We start from the raw sequence: 22,048 nt of genomic DNA, 5'->3' as shown, positions 1-22,048 counted from the left end.
TGTATTTGGTGCTTGATCAAACAATTTTTTAGAAATGTGTTCAGACCCTATGGAACCTTTGTTGAAAGCCAGAGGTCTCAGGCATTAGGCTCATTCAAGTGCTTCTCCTAATGCATTCTAACGCACTTCATTTTCTCTAGTGGGGTTCGATGATAATGGAGTTTAGATTCAAAGATGTTTCTAAGTGGCAGTTCTTGGATGCTTACATGGTCCTGATGGCTTTCAAGCCATATGGTGAGATGGCTTTTTGTCGTATGGTCAAGCCATATGGTCAGGAGCATTGAACCTTGATCAAAGGTAAAAATGGCAAGAAGTTTTGACTCTCATTTTTGTTTGTTTTCACTGTCCATTTTTACTTTCGATTAGGATTTGTCCCAAGCCAAACAAGATATAATCAAATGCTTGACTGTATAGTGAACCTTGCAATAATGAATAGCACTATTTGAAAGTTCCATAGTTGAGATTGCAGTGTGCATTTTTGCAACTTATCCAAAATTTATTTGGACGCCATTTGAGTTAGTGTAAAATGAATGTTAAGAAATCAGCACTGCTTTATTTGCCAACTCATTGCTGCTCATACACAGATTTCAGTGTTAGGAAAAGCGCGAAGGGACAAATTTTAGGCTTTATGTCATTCTCTGCATCCACAATGTGTAGTTTTGCCATACAATGCCTGAGCATGTTCCTGACACTGGTTTTGTGGCTAACACGACGTCATTTTTTGTGCTAGTCGAGTGTTGACTCGTGCCATGTTGCAGGATGAGAACAGGCGGCTGGAGGCGGCATTCCGAAGCTCCGAGACGGACTTGCACTCCCGCCTGCAGCAGTACCAGGAGATGGCGACGGAGCGGTCGCGTGAGCTGGATCGTGTCCGCTCCCTCCATGCCTCTCAGCTCGCGTCCCTGCGAGAGCAGCATGAGCGCGAGCTGGCTGCGGAGAAGGAGAATGTGCGCAAGGTGAGGACGCTGTGTCCGTGAACAAGTTGCGGCTTCATGCCCAACCCACAGTTCAAGTGTGTGGAATGGATTGTTGAACAGAAATTGAATCGCACTACATCAGCAGGTCACTCCTCTGAAACAACACATGCATAACTTTTGCTTATACTACTACTACAAGTGGCATGAATAAGATATACAGTCGTACCTTGATATAACGAACACGTATATATAACAAAGTCAATTTAATATGTGCCACATATTGCAGCTGCTGTTTGTGCTAGAGGTTTAACAGCAGTTGTCGCTTGTCACGAAAGATAAACTTAAGACATCACTTTATTCCACTGACCATTATGTTGCGCTGGAAACAAATTGTAGCCGATGTTTGTGTCGCTGAACGACTGTCACGGCTTGTCACGGCTTGCGCGAAGTCGTCGACGGGGTATACAAGCCGGTTGGTCATTCCGTGCTCAAGTGGACACAATGAAAGGGTCAGAGTCGGGAGTAAACAAAAAAAATATATATATATATATTTATCGACTGACAACGATACACAAATTAATAAAATGAAATAATAAACAAATGACACAAGAAAACTAACACACCTGAACTTAATATAGCTCAATGATGAGGACAAAGAAATATGACGAGCAATTAACAGTGGATATAAATATGAAACAGGGCACGGATCAAACACACAAGAATATACTCAACAGTAGTTCACTAAAACAAAGTTCAAAAGAAAACTAACAATGTCATACACATGGCCGGGTCGCCGCAGCAAGTCCATAAATTGTGAAGTCGGTGCACAGAGCTTTCCCGAAGAATGCTGGCGAGCCGATCTTGTTGAGATGGGTGCGATTGCTGGGCTGGGTTTCCCTGGAGCCTAGATCTGACAACTTCACTCAAGCAGGTTGAGCTAACTTGAGGTGAACTACTGTGAGCTTCGTTGCAGACGTTAGTTTGTCGTCTCGTACGTCAACTAGTTACTCGGAGTTCCGACGCAGCTAGGCGGCCCAGGCGATACTGGATGGCACTAGCCCCTCGACTGCTTCTCAGCAGACTACAGGCTCAGCTTCTAGACTGATTAGCAGGGACTAAAACCTGCGCTTAAATAGCTTCTCCTTTCCCTAGTTCCCTAGGTTGTGGAACGGCAGGTATGGGTGACGGTTCACCTAATTATTTCATGACCCCTCCCAAAGGTCTTGGCAGCATGCCTTTCAATCAGGGGTGAGGGAACGAGTGATTACCCCCCCCCGCTGTCTGAGGTCGCGCCCCCGAACTGCACCACATAGACACATATGCACACCCTTGGGTCCGTTGACAAGCACAGAAGCAGCAGCGGCTGCCAGCCATACGGCGCCATATTCTGAGACAATACATACACTGCTAGCAATTTGTCGACACGGTACAGAGACATTGGGTATTTCGGGGTTTCCGGAAAGCAGTTGACCCCTCCAGTCCTAGCAACCCACTCAAGGCATGCGTGGGACAGAGAAGGCACAGAGTTCGTAGAAAAGACTCTCAGGGCATGCGTCAAGGTCGCGCCAGCAAAAAAAAACTAAATCTCCCTTAGACATTTTCGGCCGCTTGCCTGAGTGACTGGCAGACGATTTTCCCCTCTTGTTCAGCCATTCCTACGCCCACGACCTTTTGGCGCCCGTCAATCGGCGCGTCGCCGACTCGAAACTATGCCGCACCGTTACAACGACATAAGGTCTTCCTTTCGAAACAATCTCTATCTAGGGCTTTACAACTGTGGCAAGCACCTCCATGCACGCAGCAGCATTAACGTGGAGTTCTTCTGCAAAAAAGTGTGGCGACATGACGTCACCCTCGTTGCTGGCTACAGCTAACACCATCACAGACGATGGAAATTTTGTGTGCATCACTGCAGGCACCTCATCAGTGCTTGCACAAAGCCACGTGTCGTTGCGGTGGTTAACCTTTTGGTCTTGGTCGAAGTTCTTTTCATCTGAAAAAAAAAAAAAAAAGAACGGAGAATTCGAAGGCTCCTCAGGTCTCTTCAGCTTGCTTAGCAAGGGCTTGGACCGGAGCAGACGACTTTCCCGAGTTTTATCGGACATGAATTGTCCCCTCCTCATGACATAGGAATGGTACCTCAAATCCTCGTGCACAGTGAGCCTGACAGTCGACTCTGCTACTTGGAGCTCCTTTGCAATGGCCCGCATTGACTTACCTGGGTTGTCACTCACAATGACTTGCAGCCGCCGGAGAAGATAAGGGGTTCTGACGATGTCTGACCGCTGACTGTGCTTTTTTTCCTTTTCGCCACAAATGTCACGTCACCGCCAGAACACATCAGTTCTGTTAGCACCTTGTAAACGAAAGACATCGCTACGTTCAGAAAGAAGTCGCTGTGGTGTGCGGCCAGGGCGACGAGGACTGCATGGCGTTTCATTTCCTGCGTCAAACTGTACACTTCCATCTTTGGACAAACTGTGCAGTATGCATGATAAGGGGTCAACCAACAAGAAGCCGCATGCCTAGATAGATATGATGAGCCTGCTGGTGTCTATGGCGATAAGGAATAGTGTTCTCAAATACCTCACGCACCTGGTATTGAGCGTCGACTGTACTGACGTGACACAGTAACGATTAACGAGATTACTGTCAAGTACGAAACAGTGCAAAAACGAACATGCACTAGAGTGGTGATGAACGGTAAAGAGAAGTCTTCCCTCTGGCCCCTGCGATTTTTGTTTGGTTATCTACTCAAGTATTGATCGATGAATTTGCTCATCAATCGGTTCTTCTGAAATCACTGTTGATTTTGTACAACACCTTTGTACTGTCGTGCTCTCAGTTCATGCTTTTCATTTTGTTTTCTTTGCATCTCTCCTGCTGGTGCTGATGTCATTCAAAGCTGTGTTACTTGTGTCGCTGCAGGCCACTTCGGAACAGCAGTTTCGGTTGGACCTGGAGCACAGGGAGACAGAACAGCGACTCAAGAAGCAAATCCAGGTGCTGGAGGCCGACGTCTCTATCAAGGAGACATTGAACAAGGTGAGAGCCCTTTTGTGTCTTGGTTATCATCAAGAGTGAATGACTTATTTTGCTCACATGCAAGAATTTGCCGTTTGCATCAGTCATCCTCATGAGGGTATGTGATTAGCCAAAGGAGGATGGATGTAAGTTTATTATTGACAAGAGAACTTGTCTGAAACAGTATAGTAATCCGGGGTACATGGATATAGTCGCTGCAGTGCCATTACTTGATGTCATTTTCCTTGATGCAGTTGTAGTGGTGTGATTGACAGTCTCAGAATGCAGTAAATGCCTAGAAGCCATGCTGCAAGTTCATATTAAAGTCGTGCTTTAATATGAACAGAGTGTAACCATACCCTCTGTTTTTGTGGCAATGTGATTGACTACTGGAAGTGAGTATTGTGTGTAATGCAGTAGAAAGAAGAAGTAGTTTATTGATTGGAAAATGTAGAGAGGTCGGCCAGAAAATGGAGTGTCTGGCGTGCTACTCTACGTAAGGGAAGGGGAAAAAAGAGGGTCACAATGGGGGATGATAATGGGAGAAACGAGCTGAAAGAACACATCGCATAAATGTTATCACAAGCACGAGTCCAGGCCCGTGTCGCAGTAGATGGCTTATGAAGCAAACAGCAAGGTTGGAATTTAATGTTTTGTTCGTGTTGCATCGATAGACATGACTGCCTTGCTTTTTGTATCTTTAGGACTTGCAGGAAAAACTGGCCAAGTCCGAGCAAGTCTGCCGGGAGCTGTCATTAAAGGTGACAGCGCTGGAATCAGCAGTGGGACAGTGCCAGCGAACGGCCGAAGTGCTTTCAAGGTGTGTAGCATGTAGTTATGCCTCAAAAGAGCGAGGCAGTAATGACTCTTAAAGGTAGATTCTTATTTATAGCCTTAGCCTCACTTTTCCCAACCTCTTTTTCCGCCACAGGAGCTTAAAGCAGATTCTTTCATCCACTGCATTCTTTACATCACTTGCAGCTTTTGCTATGTGCAAAGTTACTGGCTATCTTCTGATGAAACCATGTGATTGAATTTGGTGGTGAGCTTTGCTTTTGGTACCACATTTCTAACTTATGTTGCAGACTTCAGGCCTGTCACATGCAGAAAATGCATACAGTGACCTGAAGCTGCTGTGCCTTTACAGTGCATGATATGTACGACATTGTATGACACGTCATATTGTGCTGCGTTACGTCCACACTTCCTTGGTTTCCTTGTATATTCTAAAAGTAGCTAAATTGCTTATTGATTTCAATGCTGGAACCAGATGGTTGAGCTGTTTAAGGGTGGTTCTGGAGAGTTGGCGAGCTTGGAAGCGTTTAGGAATGGGTTAGGTCACTCACCCCCCTGCCCACGCGTTTTAGGGCGTGGGCAGGGGGGTGAGTGAAGTTTCTTTTGTCGTGCATACAAAATACTCTTTTGTCATCACAGGGAGAAAGACACCGTTGAGGCTGACAAGCAGCTGAACGAAAAGGATGCCAGCACCTTGAGGTCTCAACTTGATAAATTGGAGGCCGAACTGTCACAGAAGTCTCAGCTTCTGGCCGAAACCAAGGGACTGCTTGAGAGCTGTGAGCAGAAGAAAGTGAGTAGAGTGGGAGGGACAGTGAGTAGAGAGGGCGGGCAGGAGGAATTTTTGGGGGAGTCAGCCACCCCTGCCCCCATTTAGAAGCCGCTCCTGTAGCTAGCACATGTCAGCAGACATTGATGTCACAGCAACGTCATTTAACCTGCACGAAGATGTTTTCCTCACCAAAGATAAAACACAACAGTTGGACAAAATTTGGAGGACACTTAAGCTTGGCCTTTCAGAGTGCAATGCGATGGCATTCAAAGACCCTTAGTGCTTCTCGTGCTTCCCGGCAGCTGCAGCTTATGTAACTGTAATGTTTACCAGGAAACGCTGGTGGCGAACGCTATGCACGAAGGCAAGCTTTCTGGTAGAAACATGGCCTCTTGCGTCGGCCGATCTTCTGTTATTGCTTTGTGCTTTTAATATTTCAGTCTGAGAAGATTTAACGTAAAACGCATGCGCTGTCGGTGTTTTGTTCCATGACATTTGTTTGTGGGCTGTCATTCTAAAAATTCTGAGGAATAACTTTGCACAGAGTGTAAGACAAGGTGTGAGCTGCTTTAGTGATTAAAGAAGAACTTAAGTTCTGTATAGAATATATACGGCAATTTTTGTTCACGAGATGCCAACGGCGGATTTTCGCCGACACGGGGCTGTTAACGCTTTCGCGTTAATAGCAGGAAGTCGAGCACAGGTTAGCTATGAGACGTTTGAAACTGGTCAGAGAGATGGCATGCAGATAAATCTCGATATAACAAATACGAATGAAGTGAATTATTGGCTGTAACGAAGTAAATCTGAAATGGCTTTTGCTGATATCAGCGTTGTAAACAATATATGCTTATAACAAATATTTGGATATAACGAAGGTGCTTTTGTGTAAAATGCGAGTTGATTATAATGCGGTTTGATTGTATTAGTGATAAACCCATGCAGCGACAGGCAGAGGCACTCTTGGAGCAGCGACAGGCTCAGCTCAGTCGACGAGAGGCAGCCGTCAAGACTCTCTCGGATGACATCCTCAAGGGTAACGAGATCATCAAGCGTCTTCAGGGCGAGCTCAGGACTTACCATGCCAAGCTGCGGCTCAGGTGTGTACGAAGGAATTGTCACTTATGTTGAGGCAGGCTTCCGATGTTCAAAGATTTTAGAATTCCCATGTGTTTTTCCTAAGGAAGTCTAATGCAATGGCAAGTTAGTTCTGTGGAAATCTACAGAAAGGAAAAATTGAAGGGGTGTGTGCATATTCGAGATTCTGAATACAAATTGAATAGTCCTTGCTATTTAATTATAGTATTATTCAATTAATGAATTTACTTCTATAAATTGTCAAATATGAATTTTTGTTGTAATAAAAACACTTATTAGAGATACTGGTGAGGATTGTTCCCACTGATTTCCTAATTCCTAATCTTATAAACCTGGTTGTTGTGGCGACGCAACTGTTCCTGACCAAATGCACATGGCAGATGACTTCTGCCCAATGATTTCCAGTCATTCAAGAAGAATACATCACTTTTTAGGCAGCCTGAATACGAACTTGTCTTAATCGGGACAAAGCAATTTATTATTTAATAAGTATCATCATATTTGCATCCCTTTCAAACAATGCACGATGCTGTAGTATCACGATTCTCCCGTTCAACGAAACACAACACTTTACAGGAATCTGGTGATGTGCTGTATGTAACAGTGTTGTACACATTCCTCTAAAACAGGAACGAAAGCTCGTTCCTCCTTCCTTCCCAATCTTGGAACTAGTTCCTGTTACAAGTTACTTTAATGCGAATGGAACACGTTCCAGTTACACTTCGAACATTGGAACGTGTCGTTACATTAACTTTGCATTTGACTTTTTAAAAATTAAAGTATAGTATCGAGTAGCCCTGAGGCGAAATAAAGTGAGCAATTTAAAACTCGCATCAAACTACGTATATTATATGAATTTGAACATCGCCGGTGGCAGATTATCTGGAGATAAAAAGAATCTAAAGAAACGCTCCCAGACCAATTTTTTCAGGGAGCACCGGATGTACTCCAGACATGTCTAACTGCAACTTTGGTGCTCGTCTGTTACAAGTGCAACACATATGGCACTTTCCACTTCGGTGTTCAAATGCGCAGTCAGGATACTTCGCTTCATATCTGCACAAATGCATAGAAAGTTACTCACATGCACCAATATCCTCCTGAGACCTGAACACAACAACGGGACATAATCGCTCTTCAAGGCAGTTTTTATTGTCTACAGTTATGCCAAGTTATGCCATGAACTTGGAAAACAATTTTAAAAATTTGAATACCATGGATAGATGGCCAAAAGCTTCGTCTCCATGTATGTGAAAAAAATGATTATCTCCATCATCTCCTCATGTTAGCTGTGGTATTAACTGCATTTCTTTGCTTAAACGCTGAGATGAAGATGGAACTACGGTGTAGTAGATTGCCATGTTGCTGCTGCGTCCGGTATTTTCACGCAAACTCGGTGACTTCGAAACATGCCTCGAGGTTGCTTTCGGCCGTTTGGGACGACACAGAGGTCTATACCAATTTATTGCCAAATTTCTTGAAAGCGGATGACAAGAATATGAGTAAACCACTTCTTTACAGTTACACATGCACCATATTTCATACCAAGAGTGAATATGATGCTTAATCACTTCCAAGTGAATTTCTAAAAAAAAGTTGAAGGCAATGTGCAATGTCTTCTACAAGGGGTCTCAGGAGGATATAATTGAATTTCTTGCACAAGAAACCGCATTGAAAGGAACAATACATAGGCGTTTAATGAATGCTGATTCAATATTGCAGTATGAGTGGAAAAAAAAATGTCCAGAATAGATATTTGCAATTTGGTAAGGATCCTTGTTTGATCTCGGCAAAAGTTACATCTCGATGTTAGTGTCTGACAGGCCGGCATGGGGGAAAGAAATTACAGGAGGGAGTGTCAAGTGACAATCTTGAAGCCTAGTCATAAAAAAAATATAATGGCGAACTCACGAAAGAAAATTCTCTGTAGTCATGTGACAGGCAAACGGTAGTTCTTTGCGCCTCACACGGTCGCCCATCCGCCCTGCATGATGTGCTGCGTACGTATGAGCATCTGTTCAATGCCGTGGAATATTTACAGAAGGAATGCCGTTCCCTCTGCCGTTCCTTCGTAAAGCTAACGAGTTACCGTTCCAGTACCACCGACCCTTAACGGAACGGTGGCGTTCCTCCCAAAAGGAACTAGTTCCGGGAACGCCGTTCCGTACAACACTGGTATGTAACTAGATAGCCGAAAGCAGTTTCTCATTTACAGCCTCCTCAGTTGACCAGGTGTCCAGTTGTCAACAGCATTACATCCTCTGTAACAAATAATGTCAATAAACCCTCATTCTTTTACCGAACGGATGCCACAATAACTTGAAAACTTACTTTGTTAAGAAATGAGATAACGTCAAAAGGTCATTTTTCTCAAATATCCGTATCTTATTAGATTAGTAAATTTTACATATTCAAACACCCCTGCAAAATTGTTAACCACCTGAGAGTGAGAAACTTGTGTTCACTTTGTTTTGTGGCTTCGTGCTACTTTCGGGTGAATGACATTTTTTTTCTTTCATAAGCCTACTGTAACGTTCTGCTGTGATCGTGTGTGACAACAGCCAAGTGCCATATCTCCCACATTCTGTGTGCATGTGACAGACAGTATCGAATGTAAGCGGGCCGGGTACTGTTGATTTTCGACGGATGCGGCCTGAGTCAGCCACTTGGCAGATGGCGGTAGGCTGAGTTTGGTTTAGAAGGATGGCAGAAGTGTCTGTACTCCAATGTCATGCCGCATGACCGTGATGTGCACAGCGCATTAGCAAGGGCACAGAATGGTCTGTGCCTTCCAGCCTTCATTAAGCCTTTAAGAAATTTCGATGTTTTTATTGTAATGTTGCATAGGCAAAAAGAAAGAAAGAGCTCTGAGCATATGCTGCTGTGCTCTGCGTTCATCTATGACAAGTCACCATGTTTTGTCACCTGCAGGTCAGAAGTCATCACAAAGCAGGAGGACGTGCTGACTGAAAAAGAGCAGCAAGTTCAGAGGCTTGTGCGCAGGGTTGATGACCTCGAGCTGGCCAGCAAGAACAAAGAAGCTGAGGTCAGTTTCTTGCCAAGTAGGCTGAGCGATGGTTTAACACAGGCTTCCATTCAGTAAAATAAATTACTTGTCTGATGGTGGGACTTTAACCAGCGTCCCCAGGCATAGTAACGTGATGCTCTAACCATTACGCCACAGGCTTCTAATGCATGCTTAATTATCAGCTTTACCACTCTTCACTCGTGGCACCTAGGTGTTTGCGACGATTGAAATGCGTAATGGTGTTTCGAAAAGCATCTGAAAGCACTTCTATAAATCATTTTGGGTTCATGAATGTATGCTGAAGAATCACAGCGGGGCAATTGTATCACAGCATCTGGCGGAAACAAAAAAAGAAAAACGAACACAATGCATGGGAGATTTAAACGACCTCCAATTACTTCTCGCCTTTACCGCTCTTCTTCGCTCATTGAAGTCAGCATTTTAAGGCGATTGAAATACTCATTGGCGCTTAGAAGCGCATGAACAAGTATAAAGGTACGTTGTGATTAACTCTTAGCATTGCCAGCCACTCTTTGCTCATGGTAGCTAGCACACGTTGAGACAATAGAAATGCTCAGTTGCACTAGTACAGTGATAACTAACACCACACTTGGGATATTTACAAAGTACAAAGTATAAGTACTTGTGAAGTGTGTTTAGTACGAAGGTATTCTTGTGTTTATGTGACTTCGTTATCAGAAAGTTCAACTGCATTGCTAGTTGACACATGATTCTTTAGTGCAGTATTGGAGATCGGTGTTAGCTGGCACTGAGCAAAAATTGTAGCTGCTACATGTTTATTACTTCCTGCATTGGGACACAGCTATAATGACACTTCTGTCTGGTGCATATTTAAAGGAATGCTACTGCACGTGCGTGCATGTGTGCGTACTTTGGGCTCGCTTGCTCCTCATGAGTAATCAAGTCCATCAGCAGTGCATTGAGGGCATGCTATATTTGCCTTACGCTAAGCTGCATGAGCATATGTGACAAATACTTCTATATAACTTATGCCAATTTCGTTGTTCTTTGTTTGTTGGCATATCGTCATTTCTTGCTTTTCTTGCTTAAGGCAACAATTTAAACAAGACATGAACCATGGTTGCAAGTAGTCTAAAAATTATTTTGTAGAGTGGGATAAGGATACTTGAAAACCTCTGCAAAGTGATTGTTTCCTTGTGATGTGTGGGTTTTTTGAGCTTGTCCTATCATTCATAAATGCTTTTTTTCCCTCTTGTTTTGTGTATGTGTGTTCGTGTATGTACGTGTGCACACGCAAACTCTTGTGGAATATGGGTGACACTGAAATAAATTTCTTATATTATGGCTGTATGCACCCATGGAATTTGGTGTTTATAGTGCTCTCATTAATACAGTACCATGTTTCTCTTTTTTTAATAGAGTAAACAGTCGTTTTACTGTAATGTTGGCATACCCTTTGTTGCCATGTAGGTCTGCAGTTGTGTAGCATGTCTCCCCGAAATGTTGAATGGCGTATCATTGCTTCCAGGTTGAAAAGGCACGACAACGGGTGGAAGAGGTTGAGCAGAAGCTGGCCGAGTGTCAGAAGCAAGTCAAAACAAATGAGAATGGTAAGTCACCGTTCGTCGAAGTTATGCATTGGCTCATAAGAAATAAGCAGTTCGTTCCAAAAGCTGCGAGTATTCCCTGAAAGGGTTGTTATTTTGAAAAGTGGAGCACACTCTTCTCGGTTGTCCTCAATATAATTGTGAAGAGCAGGCACTGGCCTATTTATTAGCGCCAATTGGCAATAGGCTGTTTAGTGAAAAAGTGTTACTGGGCCCTTGGCTGGACATCGTATCAATGAAGCAAGCCATCAAGGCTCTCTTAGAAGTTTTTAGCAACACAGGCTTAAGTTCAAGGCTGTGATTAGGCCCTCTGTAAGCAAATGTGCGTGTTATCCTACTGGCTCTCTTCATCATCATTCCTCTTATCTTTTTCTGCCTTTTCTTCTGAGCAGAGTCGAAGGCTTGAGAAATGCCAACCTCAAGCCAACCTGTCTGATTTTTCTCAAATACATAAATGATCCCTTACTTCTTTTTCTGTCTTGAGTAGTGCTTGGTTTATTAATTATAATTAATGGTACATCAAACCACAAAAGCTTTCATAGCACAAAAGTAGCAATGAAGGTGAATTTTGCCTTTGCTTCATTATCCTTGAATTTGGATTACAGTGTTGTAGTTGCAGTAGTTGCACAGAGAAGTGATATGCAGCGCCTTTCGGTTCTGGGGCACATGTGTTTTGCATGGCGAAATTTTGCTTTTTCGCCAAATCACGGGCTCTGAAGACATTTACACTTGTAGGTGCTTGTTTGGAAAATGTGTTCATTTGAGCCATTGAATGAAATACACTAAATTTCATTCTAAGGAATGCATTGACTCGGTGGGCATTGAAAATGTCTTTCGGAAGTTAAGCAGAATGTGTGCTTGTTTTCAGAAACAAGCATTATTGGGGAAAATTTTATGAGCTATAGGGGATAGAGGGGTGCATTTAAGTTATAGTTCAGCATGTTGTCGCCTTTTCAGTTCTAGCAGTATTGGTAAACACCGTAATTTACTACTGCACAAAAGCCTGTAAAGCATTATGATAGCAGCAAGCACAGTCGTCAATCGTCGAAATTGATCTACAGGTCAAATGAATTAACTATTTATACATCGCCGATTGTGCATTCCAGCGTAATCGCTGGTGCTCACATGTAAGCAGTATACATACTTTTATTCTATAACTAATTCTAATTAATAATTTTGATTCTGAGCTAATAATTTGATTCTGTCTTTTGCCATTTGAAACCAAATGTTTCTGTTGGGAATGAATTCAAAGCAAATTTGCCTGTATGACCCCAAATATTCTTTGTTTGCAACCATCTTACATTGACTCTGCAAAACTTAACTGCATCCCAAAGCTGTACTTGTTCGTGATAATTCTGAGTCCTTGTCATTTGCAGTGATCCAGTGGCTGAACAAGCAGCTCAACTCGTGTCAGCTACAACAGGACAAGCGGGGTAGTCCTGCTGGTCTGTCTTCGAGCAAACAGGTGACTTCACTGCACTGCACGAATGTCTAACACTGGTTACTTGATGCATGCTTAAGAACAAATTAACACAATTCAGCGCTTCTGTTGTCTACTTCTTTTCTTCGTCACCATGTTGTTTACACTGTTTTGTTATTAAGCATGGTTCTACACCAAAAAGTCCAGCTTTCAATCTTGATCATGGAACAAGCTGGCACTAATATCCGGATTTCTTTTCATTTTTGTTCCAGTTCACAAGCCCAATAAACCAAAGCCCTACGTATCCAACGGCACGCAACTTCGCGTTTCCAGGGACAGGTGGCACTGCTGCTCCTTCGCAGGTAAGGATACGAAACCTGGATCTTGTTACTAATTTTTTAACACCCATGTGTATCATAATCTACAGGGTAGCCAGGATTATGCCCTTACTTCATTGACTGTGAACTCTCATATATATAGTGCCGACCGTAACATACTCATGTGGAAAACAGCAGAACACAACAGACCAAGAAAGGAATGATCACATCCACAAAGGAAAAGTACCATTCATGCATGCACACGCATAAAACACTTGCAGATGTGATGTTTTCCTCCTTTTCTTCTTTTATTATTGTTCTTTTTTTTATGTGTTTCTGTCCTGGTATTTTCCTTGTCTATACGTTGTGGTCAGGACAATAAATCAGACAGCTGGTAGCCAGCACTATGTCCTCATCTCCATTATGTGTTCAATCTTTGCACTGTTTTTCATAACGATCGCTTAAAACTAAATGGCTCACCTGTACAGCAATGCAGTCAGCACACATAATCTGTGTTGAGGATAACAGGGAGAGTGAAAATATTCGCTCAGTAGTACTTGAACTCAAAATTTGCTTCCTGCGTCGCTTTGCCCATTGAGTCACACCAAGCAGGAATCATCGTTGCTTGGACATTGTATTTCAGTCGACTTTTCCCAACATGACCCCTGGTGTGAGACAAGAATCTCCTGTTCTTCTCAAGCCCATTGAGTAAGTAGGCCTTTCCCATGCATAGCTCCACTGGAGTCTGAACCGTGAATAATCACAATGCTTGACTTTTGATTTAAAAGCATTGTTGCAATCGTGGATAAATGTCAATGGTTTGATGTTCATATATGTTTGCTTTTTTGTTTCTTTTTCATTTCCTTAGTGGCTATATATTTCATCTGCCAGCTGGTTCACTAATATTGTCAGTGACTAAATGCTACCATTATTTAGACTTTATAAAAATGTACTCTGCACATTTTTTTCTTAAGTAGTAGTCTTTTTATGTAACTTATCCCCAAATGTAGAGCTGTATTGCATCCTTGCTGCCAAGGCACAAGGTAGGGCGGGGCCCCTGTCAAAGTTATTTTCTCTGCTCTTTGTCCCATCTCCTCTTCTCAAAGGAAATAAAAGTCTGAATTGAATTCACCCATTACTGGTCCTGACACTCTTACCTCCCTTCACCATAGCGATTCCCCACTGGTCGACCCGAGATTCCTGCAGCCTCAGGCAGCGGACCCTACGACGCAGAGGGCACTTAATCCGCTGGACACTGCGACCACTCCATTCGGGACTGCTGCAATCGGCCGCCAGAGGGCGCCTGCTGCCACTCAAGCACCACCCTACTACCCCACCACTGCCAAGACTAAGCCGTCCTGACGGCAGCATCAAGGGAAATGAAACTGACCGGTTCAATCAAAAGCGCATTTTTAAAAAGAAAAATACTTTAAAGGTCTGTGCGCCTACATGAAGTAGGCTCATCATGTGTCATGGTAGCCTTGTTCTCATCTGTGACATTGAAGTATGCGACGAGATCCAGCATTGCAGGCTCACCAGTGACAGTGACCCATGGTGAGAACAGGTCTTTTTGATGTCTAATTTTATGGTCAGGCGTCATTGTAAAGATGTCACATCTGTCACAAATATCCAATATTCGTTAGAGCTTATAAGCATGTATTCATTACATGCTGATATCAGAATGAAACATTTTAGAATGACTTCATTATATGCGATGATTATTCACGATATCCATTTTCCTCATTCAGAGGCTTGCTTATATAATGAATAGTGCTGTAGTGTTAAAGAACCATATTCTGCCTCCGGCATAGCCTCAAAACAGAGTGCTGTGTAATTATAGCATGAAGTTGTATTGATCTGTGAAAACAACTTAAACAAGGAAATTTTGCTTTATGCAACAAGTACAATTTTGGAATAAACAATAAAAAGATTGGTAATGACTGGAAACTTGCTTTCCGATAGAAACAAAGTATTGTTGGCATTCTTTGCCAAGCCCAGAGCACTGAACAAGAAAGAGCTCAGTTAAGTACTCTGGTTATGTAGAATTGTGTAAATAACAAAATCAAGTGAGTCAGCACATTCTGTTTGCATTAGCTGCAGTCTCCACCAAAATGCTTGCAACAGTTGTGGAGTGATGGAGCTTGACTTGACAATGCAGCACACATTGTAACGAGGGACTACTAAAGCTCAACAAGCTTTATTGCATGTTCAGAAATAAGCAGATACCGTTAACAAGATACACATCACAGTAATACATCCTGTTATAGCAAAGCATTTTTTAATACAGTTGAATCGCGTTAATCCAAACTTTTACTGGCTTCAGGTATTGCAAGAATTTTCCAAATCAAACACCCTCCTGAACACAATTTCAGATTATTACATGTACACACATGTGCAGTTGCATTTGGGCAGATATAGGACCAGAGCTGGTGCACATAAGTCCTACATATGACACCACTGTGTTGACAGTGACTGGGTTGGTGGGGCCATTTCACAGTGATGCCTATCGCAACAGCCTGAATATGAAGAATAGGTTTTGACTATTATGCCTGGTAGATGTCCTGTTATCGGGTGGTATTTTTGCCACGGAAAGTTAGGAAGTTTGAAAAACCAAAACTCTTGTTTGACAATTAAGTGGCCTCGAAATGCACTGAAAACAAACTGGGTCAAATAAAATTTTTAGGTATGTTATGGTCAACTCCAATTTTGAATTGAGTTTGAATTATCGCAAGTGTTCTGTATATGATACTTCACTTGAAAGTTCTCTTTTCTTGTCCTAGCATGCATGTTACACTGCGAGCGAAAGAGCCTGCATCACAGATTAAAAGACGCCCAGAATATAGGCATGATGCGTCGGACCGCAGCAACATACTGCAGCTAGGCGACACTATAGTGTTTCTTTCGTACTCAACGGTGATATATACTGCTAGATGCATATCTGTTATGACAATTTAGGGCTCGTCCACTTGTTCTATTTCGTGTGAGCTATGCGCATGTGCAAAGAGAAACACGTCACCGACACACAGACATGGCAGCGATAACAATGGAAGGCTGTCCTTGAGCTACTTTTTACTATATTGCTTATTGTAAAAGCCTGGTTAAATTTTTTTACACTGACGTCAAGAAAATAGAAAGCATACCATGACAAAGAACTACCGCATTTTCAGCTTATAACCTACAACTGCATATAACCTACGTCATCGATTAGTACAACCTTTGAAAAAAAGAAAAAATCTACATGTGCAGGCCATGCAAATAACTGCACAATGACATTCAAAAGTTACGTTATAAGAAGGACCCTGCATAATTTTGGGCTTCAATTTTTTTTTTGAAGATGTTAATATGCACTATATTAAATCTGAGACATCGGCAGTATGAGATATGTCCCTTTCCTCGAGGATATGTGAGTAACCAAGTACATATTGGATTCTTGAGGGTCATGAAACTTTGGTTACATTTCGCTCTGTCATCCAATTTCTGTGCATTCTTTTCTCACAGTAAACATGGCTAATCTGGCTCCTGTAAGGCATTGTCTCTAAATTATGACTTATAGAAAAGATGAACTGTAGTATACAATTTTCCAAGCCTAAGATATGCAGATGGAATGGAAAAAGATCACTTTTTCAAATAGTAAATATTCACTTGCACTTGATTTTAAATACCTCTTGTGCTTTGTCAAACAGGTTCTTGTGCTCCTAGAACCATTGCTTGGCTCAATGCCATGAAATCACTTGTTTTGCAAGCACATATGTTGTCCAAAGCATTCTAATAAGCAGAGAAACAATCATACAAATTCGAAAAATCTGCTGTGTACTCTGAATATCCCTGAATGCCAATCCAGGAGGCTAGTTTAACATGTCACCAGAGAAAGCACCAAAATGAAGCTTGCTTTAATGCGTCATAGATATCATAGCCCCCCCCCCCCCCCCCCTTTTTTTTTTGCTTTAAAGAAAGTGCCTGAAAAAGATCTAGCTGAAAAAAAGTTGTTTTACAACTTTTACAGTTTTCTTGTCTTGGTGCTTTATAAAGCAGGATAATTTTGTGGGCGTGTGAACTTGTTAGCTTTTTTTTTTTTTTTTCTCACAGGCAATGTGTAGTTCAGCAGACCCTCACATTTTTTGTCCAGTCAGTGTTTCTGGATTCTGAAGCGACGTTTGACAATTCGTATGACTGAACAACTCTGGTAATAAGCACTAACACAGACTGCTGCAGTAACAGCAGCAGCTATATTTTTGTGTATATGGCTGATATATTTTGCAGTTTTCTGCGAGCACAGTAATCCTACGAGGGTCAACCAGATGAAACACGAGTGTAAGTTGTTGCTATAATGATCTCCCACCGCCCGAACTCATATGGTGGGAACCGGCCAACACTTGCCTTGGCATCAGACACGCCTAGCACTATGTGTTGCCATGCGTTATGAGAGCAAAAAGCACGCTGACTAATCATCGCAAAGTCTAGTTCATGTCTCGCTTGGTTTACCTTCTCCTCTCCCCTTCGCCAAAGTGTATCAAATGACCACATATATTAAGGCAGCAGTAAGCTCTGTTTAGAAGTGATTGAAATGGCATGATGAAATGTCAGTGTGAAAGCAGTGTACACCTCTGTTTCACATTTTTTGTGACTCCAGAGTTGCGTCAACTTTTTGTGTTCGGCAAGGCTAGCTCACACTCGACTCTTGAGACTTGTATACAGCATCACATTATGTAGATATAAATGTTTGATATTGTATTTACTGCCACTGCGCACACTCCATGCTTTTAGCTATATATGACAATATGTAGTGTGTTCATCAGGTCACTGGAACAAGCTAAAAAAAAAAAAAAGTTCTCGTGAACAAAAATGTTTTACATAGAAAAGCACAGTAAAATGACTAGAACTGAAATAGAAAAGATAATGTGTGACAACCTTCAAAGATAAAAAACAATCCACTGAATGTTCACAATATGTGTGTATATATTTGTTCTCGTTGCTGCTTTAATAGACTAGTGAGAATGAAAAGTCACGGTCCACTGCCTTGAATGCACAAACTATAAATCAGAAACAATGCACATTTCATTTGTTAGTTGAAATCCTGGCAGAGCATAACTGATGTGTAATATGGGCAAATGTGTTCGAGCTAAACGTATTGCCAGAACACTGGTAAATGACTTCACTATGAGACACTAACAGTTAGCAGCTATGCATAAATATTTCATGTATTGAAAGACACATTAACAAGCATGTTCACTGGTTCAGCTATGTCAAAATGATCTAATGAATTGCAGACTGATAAAACAGGATGACAAAAGGTAACAACTATATAATGTGACTAGTCAGCATAATATTAACAGGACTAAGTTAACAAGTGCATTGGTATGTACTAGGCCATGATGCCCATTAGAGAACCATAAAGAAAATAGTCACAGATGTGACTACGGACATCTCTGACTACTGCATGGTTCTAAAAAGTCTTGCAGAAAGTGAATCCTGTAAAAGATGCCCCTGGTAGCATTCGTTTTCCCCCTCTGCTACCAATTTTTTTATAAGGACATTTGCAAAAATGATAGACAGCATATCTTGCGCAATATGTCAGAGGGCACCGCAGACATGATGCACTTAATGCCAGAATGCTAAACGCACCACTGGGCATCAAAATACCAGAGCCTTGTGATGGGGACTAAGTGACCTTGTGACTGCAACGAATAGCCTAAAAGCCTGTAAAGATAATGATAAAGCATTCATCGCTAGCATGTAAGTACATTAACAATAATAGCTGGATGCTGTACTGTTTCACCTCAGAACAAACAAGAAATGAAGTAGAAGTGCTTACACACTTCTGCTTGTAATGTACTTTTCTGGAAAAAACAAAACAAACAAATCCTGGCTAATATCACATCTTAAGGCTCACAAAGTTTCACTTGCCAATAAACAACACTAAATTAGATACAATACCATGAAAGTGCAGGAACAATAGTAACTTAAGATAATGATAAAGTGTTCATTGCTAGCATGTAGGTATAAAACAGACTCTGTACTGTGTCACCCCAGAACAAAAAAAAAAAAAAAAAAAAAGAATGCTTATATGTACACTTCTTTCATAACATTACAATGTATCGCAATTTCATGCTAAAGATATAATAACAAACCCCAGTGTAATATTGCATCCTAAGGTTCACAAAATGCTGCTTGCCAATAAAAAACTCTATGTCTAATACAATACCACGAAACTGTGAGAAAGAGATTCACTTGAAGCAGGGAAAGGGAACCTTTGCAGAATGCAACCCGAGGAGAAGTTCTCGGTGGTACTAGCACCAGGTCAAGTACGATTAATGATGATTGCAGCGGGCCGGAATCGGTTTGTAAGAGGGGGGACATGGACCCCTATAGATCTTGCTGCGAGGCAGGTGTGTTCACAGAAAGATGTCATGCGCTCTGTTGAAACTCCCTTCGTCCTTTGCTTTCTCCCGGGCTTCATCAATGCCGCCGACGGTGGGAACATTATGCGGGAGTTCCAGCAGCTCTTTCTCAAATGACATGATGTTCTCTGCCTCACCTGGGAACAAACAGAGACCACACCTCAGCTAAATGACAAAGTACAGTCGAATCTCGATGATACAATCACATTGCATCTGAATTTGGCAAATGAGTTTCTGCAGAAATTGGCAAGTTGGAAGAAGTTTCATGAAAAGGAAACTTTGTCATCTGCCCATGTGTAGCATGAAGCTGCACAGGAAACCCCCGTGGGCTTTACAGTTGAAGGAAAATTCACCCTAAATTGTACTGCTAGCCTGCTCGTTAGCTCAGATGGTGGAGTGATCACCCCAGATGAGTGTTGGTCCTGGGTTCAATCCCGAAACCCTTACAAATTTTCCTTCAATTGTGAAGCTTTCCTTTTAAGAAGCCCGTATAAGTTTCCTTAATAGCATTGTTCTACTCTTGGGTGGATCATAATTTTTTTTCTCTTTCACTCATCAACATTTCAGGACGACACAAATTTAAAGTCCCAGCCAGATTGCATTATGTCTCATGTTTTCGTTTATATTATGTCTCTTAATATTTGCTGCATTCCATTTAATAAAGTATTTACTGAAATACTCGCGTATACAGGATGTGCACCGAGAAAAAAAACTCGGTTTATTGGGCCAGAGGAATGGCAGAGGGTCACTGTACCTTTGATCCTCACAAGCTTGCTCCCGTAGGCCAGGTCACCTTGATAAGCCAGTATGAATGTCATGGGTAAAATAGGTACCAATATCAATGGCTTCTTGGTCCTTCGATACCTGTAAGAAATTGTCGTGCCTTTCACGTACTTTCTGTACAAAATGAAGTAGTGCATGTCTCGTTGAATCATGTATGCTCGTAAAAATAACCTTGCAAACTATTTGTTTTGTTGTTGTTCTTGCATGCGTTCTCACAGTTCAATATCCCGTATGAAGGCTTTCTGCTAATGTCTTAATGAAATTTCTTAGTCGCTTCTACTTCAAAGATGGGGGAAAAGTTGCATCTCAGGCACATGGACATACAGTAACATCGTCAGGTCAAAGAAAATGCTAAAGAAGATATAGCATATAATTAGTCCATTATGTGCAGAACCCAAGCAATGCCTCAACACCCTACAGTTAAATGCAACCGATACTGTATTATCCTTATCATTTGTGTTAAAAAGAAACCTCAGCAGTAAGCTGAGAAGGCAGAAAGTAGCAGTAAATATATGAACGCATCAAAGCTGAACAGCACATTAAAAAGTAACAATAAAAGCATAAATGCAGGGACCACCTAGCTAAGAATTGGGCATTTCAACTAGATTTTGTGATACGTAGACATGACTATATCCTTGGCTGCAAGACTGCAACACTGCAAGAGATTGCATTTTGCTGATGGCATTTACCTGTATGTTTCATTTAATAACTTGTGGGCATCAGTATTTGCCGTGAGTTACTTGAGATCAATTACAAACTGCCATTATTGTATGAATTCACAAACTCTGCTCCTCCGATTGGTGATAGTGCCTAAAATATGCGATACGGAGCAGTTTCTTTGAGACTTAAAAATATTAATGAAAAAAAAAATAACTGCAATAATGTCAATTCTTTGCCAGATATTTGTTTGAGATAGCTAAAGATACACGCAAGAAAAAGGTTAGGTCATTCGAGCTAAATACGCTATTCCAAATTATAAACACTGGTTTATAATTGCACTACAATTAAGCTAAATCCATACGTAGGATGTGCCTCGAACATAATTGAATTCTGACAAATTAAACCCTTACACAACTTCACGGTTCACATTATGACAACAGCTTCTAAGTGCGTGCGCATGCGCAACATACCCAACGAAGAGAGCCGCACTGGAGGCAACGTAGAACGTAGTGAGCCAGAAAAACATCTCCCGTGCATGGGCGATTTTGAGGGCCAACATTCGCTGGCGCATTAGGTGTCTCATGTAGATCTGTCTCTCCAGCTATACAAATAGAAAAAAGAACAACAGGCAACAATTATATTGCTGCTCAACAAATTCTATTCGAGAATCACGCGCAGAATTGAAAATGTACGCTCGATGGACAACACGTACTTGATGATTCTGCATTTCCAGCTGCTCTTGAAAAGTGTTATCAGCTGGCTGGCTCCATGCGAAACCCATATTCGTTTACAAACTATTAGTGGCGGTGCCACCTTTTTACAGTTATAACGCAAGGCCACTTGTTTCGCAGCCCGAATTGCCTGTAGCACGGCCGGCGTTGGGTCGACGTTTACAAGCGAAACTCGAAGGTAGATCGCCGGGCGTAGTTAAGTTACGAGAACGTCAGCGGTGATTTTCAAGACCGCCGCTCTGGGAGAAACCTAGGATCGACGTGGCCACGTCGGATGAGCCTCATTTTCTTTAACCGATTTTTGCAAAACCAACACTGCGTCGACTGCGTCTTTTCCTTTGAAGCAGAACTCTTTTTCCTACCGAGGCGCCCCCTGAGGGATTGGGTCGTCAGCGATCTTGTCTGCTATGAAAGATTCGCAGTTAATTTACGGTACAAGGCGAATTATCGAGGTTTTATACTAAGCGCGTAAACCGTAATTAGCGTCGGAGGAACGTTATCTTGGATGTTATCGCT

The 22,048-nt window shown here is 42.0% G+C and overlaps 2 protein-coding genes and 1 long non-coding RNA gene across 4 annotated transcripts in view; 1 reads left to right on the top strand and 2 right to left on the bottom strand.

Moving 5' to 3' along the window:
• Positions 1 to 15,151, top strand: part of LOC119433392 (spindle assembly abnormal protein 6 homolog) — a 52,381-nt gene extending 37,230 nt beyond the window's left edge. For both annotated transcript variants that reach the window (XM_049659408.1, XM_037700574.2), the window contains 11 exons: positions 759 to 956; positions 3,846 to 3,962; positions 4,646 to 4,761; positions 5,376 to 5,529; positions 6,454 to 6,608; positions 9,538 to 9,652; positions 11,145 to 11,226; positions 12,600 to 12,688; positions 12,916 to 13,005; positions 13,604 to 13,668; positions 14,133 to 15,151. In XM_049659408.1, the coding sequence (XP_049515365.1) occupies positions 759 to 956; positions 3,846 to 3,962; positions 4,646 to 4,761; positions 5,376 to 5,529; positions 6,454 to 6,608; positions 9,538 to 9,652; positions 11,145 to 11,226; positions 12,600 to 12,688; positions 12,916 to 13,005; positions 13,604 to 13,668; positions 14,133 to 14,322 (1,371 nt within the window). In that variant the 3' untranslated portion in view covers positions 14,323 to 15,151. The remainder of the gene's footprint in view (positions 1 to 758; positions 957 to 3,845; positions 3,963 to 4,645; positions 4,762 to 5,375; positions 5,530 to 6,453; positions 6,609 to 9,537; positions 9,653 to 11,144; positions 11,227 to 12,599; positions 12,689 to 12,915; positions 13,006 to 13,603; positions 13,669 to 14,132) is intronic.
• LOC125941648 (uncharacterized) lies at positions 472 to 2,912 on the bottom strand. The gene is made up of 2 exons (XR_007464539.1): positions 2,837 to 2,912; positions 472 to 930 (listed from the first exon to the last, which is right to left on the bottom strand). It is a non-coding gene; the product is annotated as an uncharacterized LOC125941648 (long non-coding RNA).
• On the bottom strand, positions 15,136 to 21,942 carry LOC119433393 (plasminogen receptor (KT)-like). The gene is made up of 4 exons (XM_037700575.2): positions 21,514 to 21,942; positions 21,272 to 21,402; positions 20,113 to 20,222; positions 15,136 to 19,495 (listed from the first exon to the last, which is right to left on the bottom strand). The coding sequence occupies exons 1-4, from the start codon at positions 21,580 to 21,582 to the stop codon at positions 19,353 to 19,355; spliced, it is 453 nt and encodes a 150-aa protein (XP_037556503.1). The 5' UTR covers positions 21,583 to 21,942; the 3' UTR covers positions 15,136 to 19,352.
• Positions 21,943 to 22,048: the final 106 nt, after the last annotated feature.

This window comes from Dermacentor silvarum, chromosome 11 (genome assembly GCF_013339745.2).
Source record: "Dermacentor silvarum isolate Dsil-2018 chromosome 11, BIME_Dsil_1.4, whole genome shotgun sequence".
Classification (NCBI taxonomy): Eukaryota; Metazoa; Arthropoda; class Arachnida; order Ixodida; family Ixodidae; genus Dermacentor; species Dermacentor silvarum.
Note: the sequence above shows the minus strand (reverse complement) of the source record. Positions and strands in the feature narration are given on the sequence as shown.

Coding starts and splice junctions, on each gene's coding strand:
- LOC119433393 (XM_037700575.2), bottom strand. CDS start 21,582: ATGGGTTTCGCATGGAGCCAGCCAGCTGATAACACTTTTCAAGAGCAG. Junction 21,403..21,513: donor TGGAAATGCAGAATCATCAA/GTACGTGTTGTC, acceptor CTATTTGTATAG/CTGGAGAGACAGATCTACAT. Junction 19,496..20,112: donor CAAGCTTGTGAGGATCAAAG/GTACAGTGACCC, acceptor GTTTGTTCCCAG/GTGAGGCAGAGAACATCATG.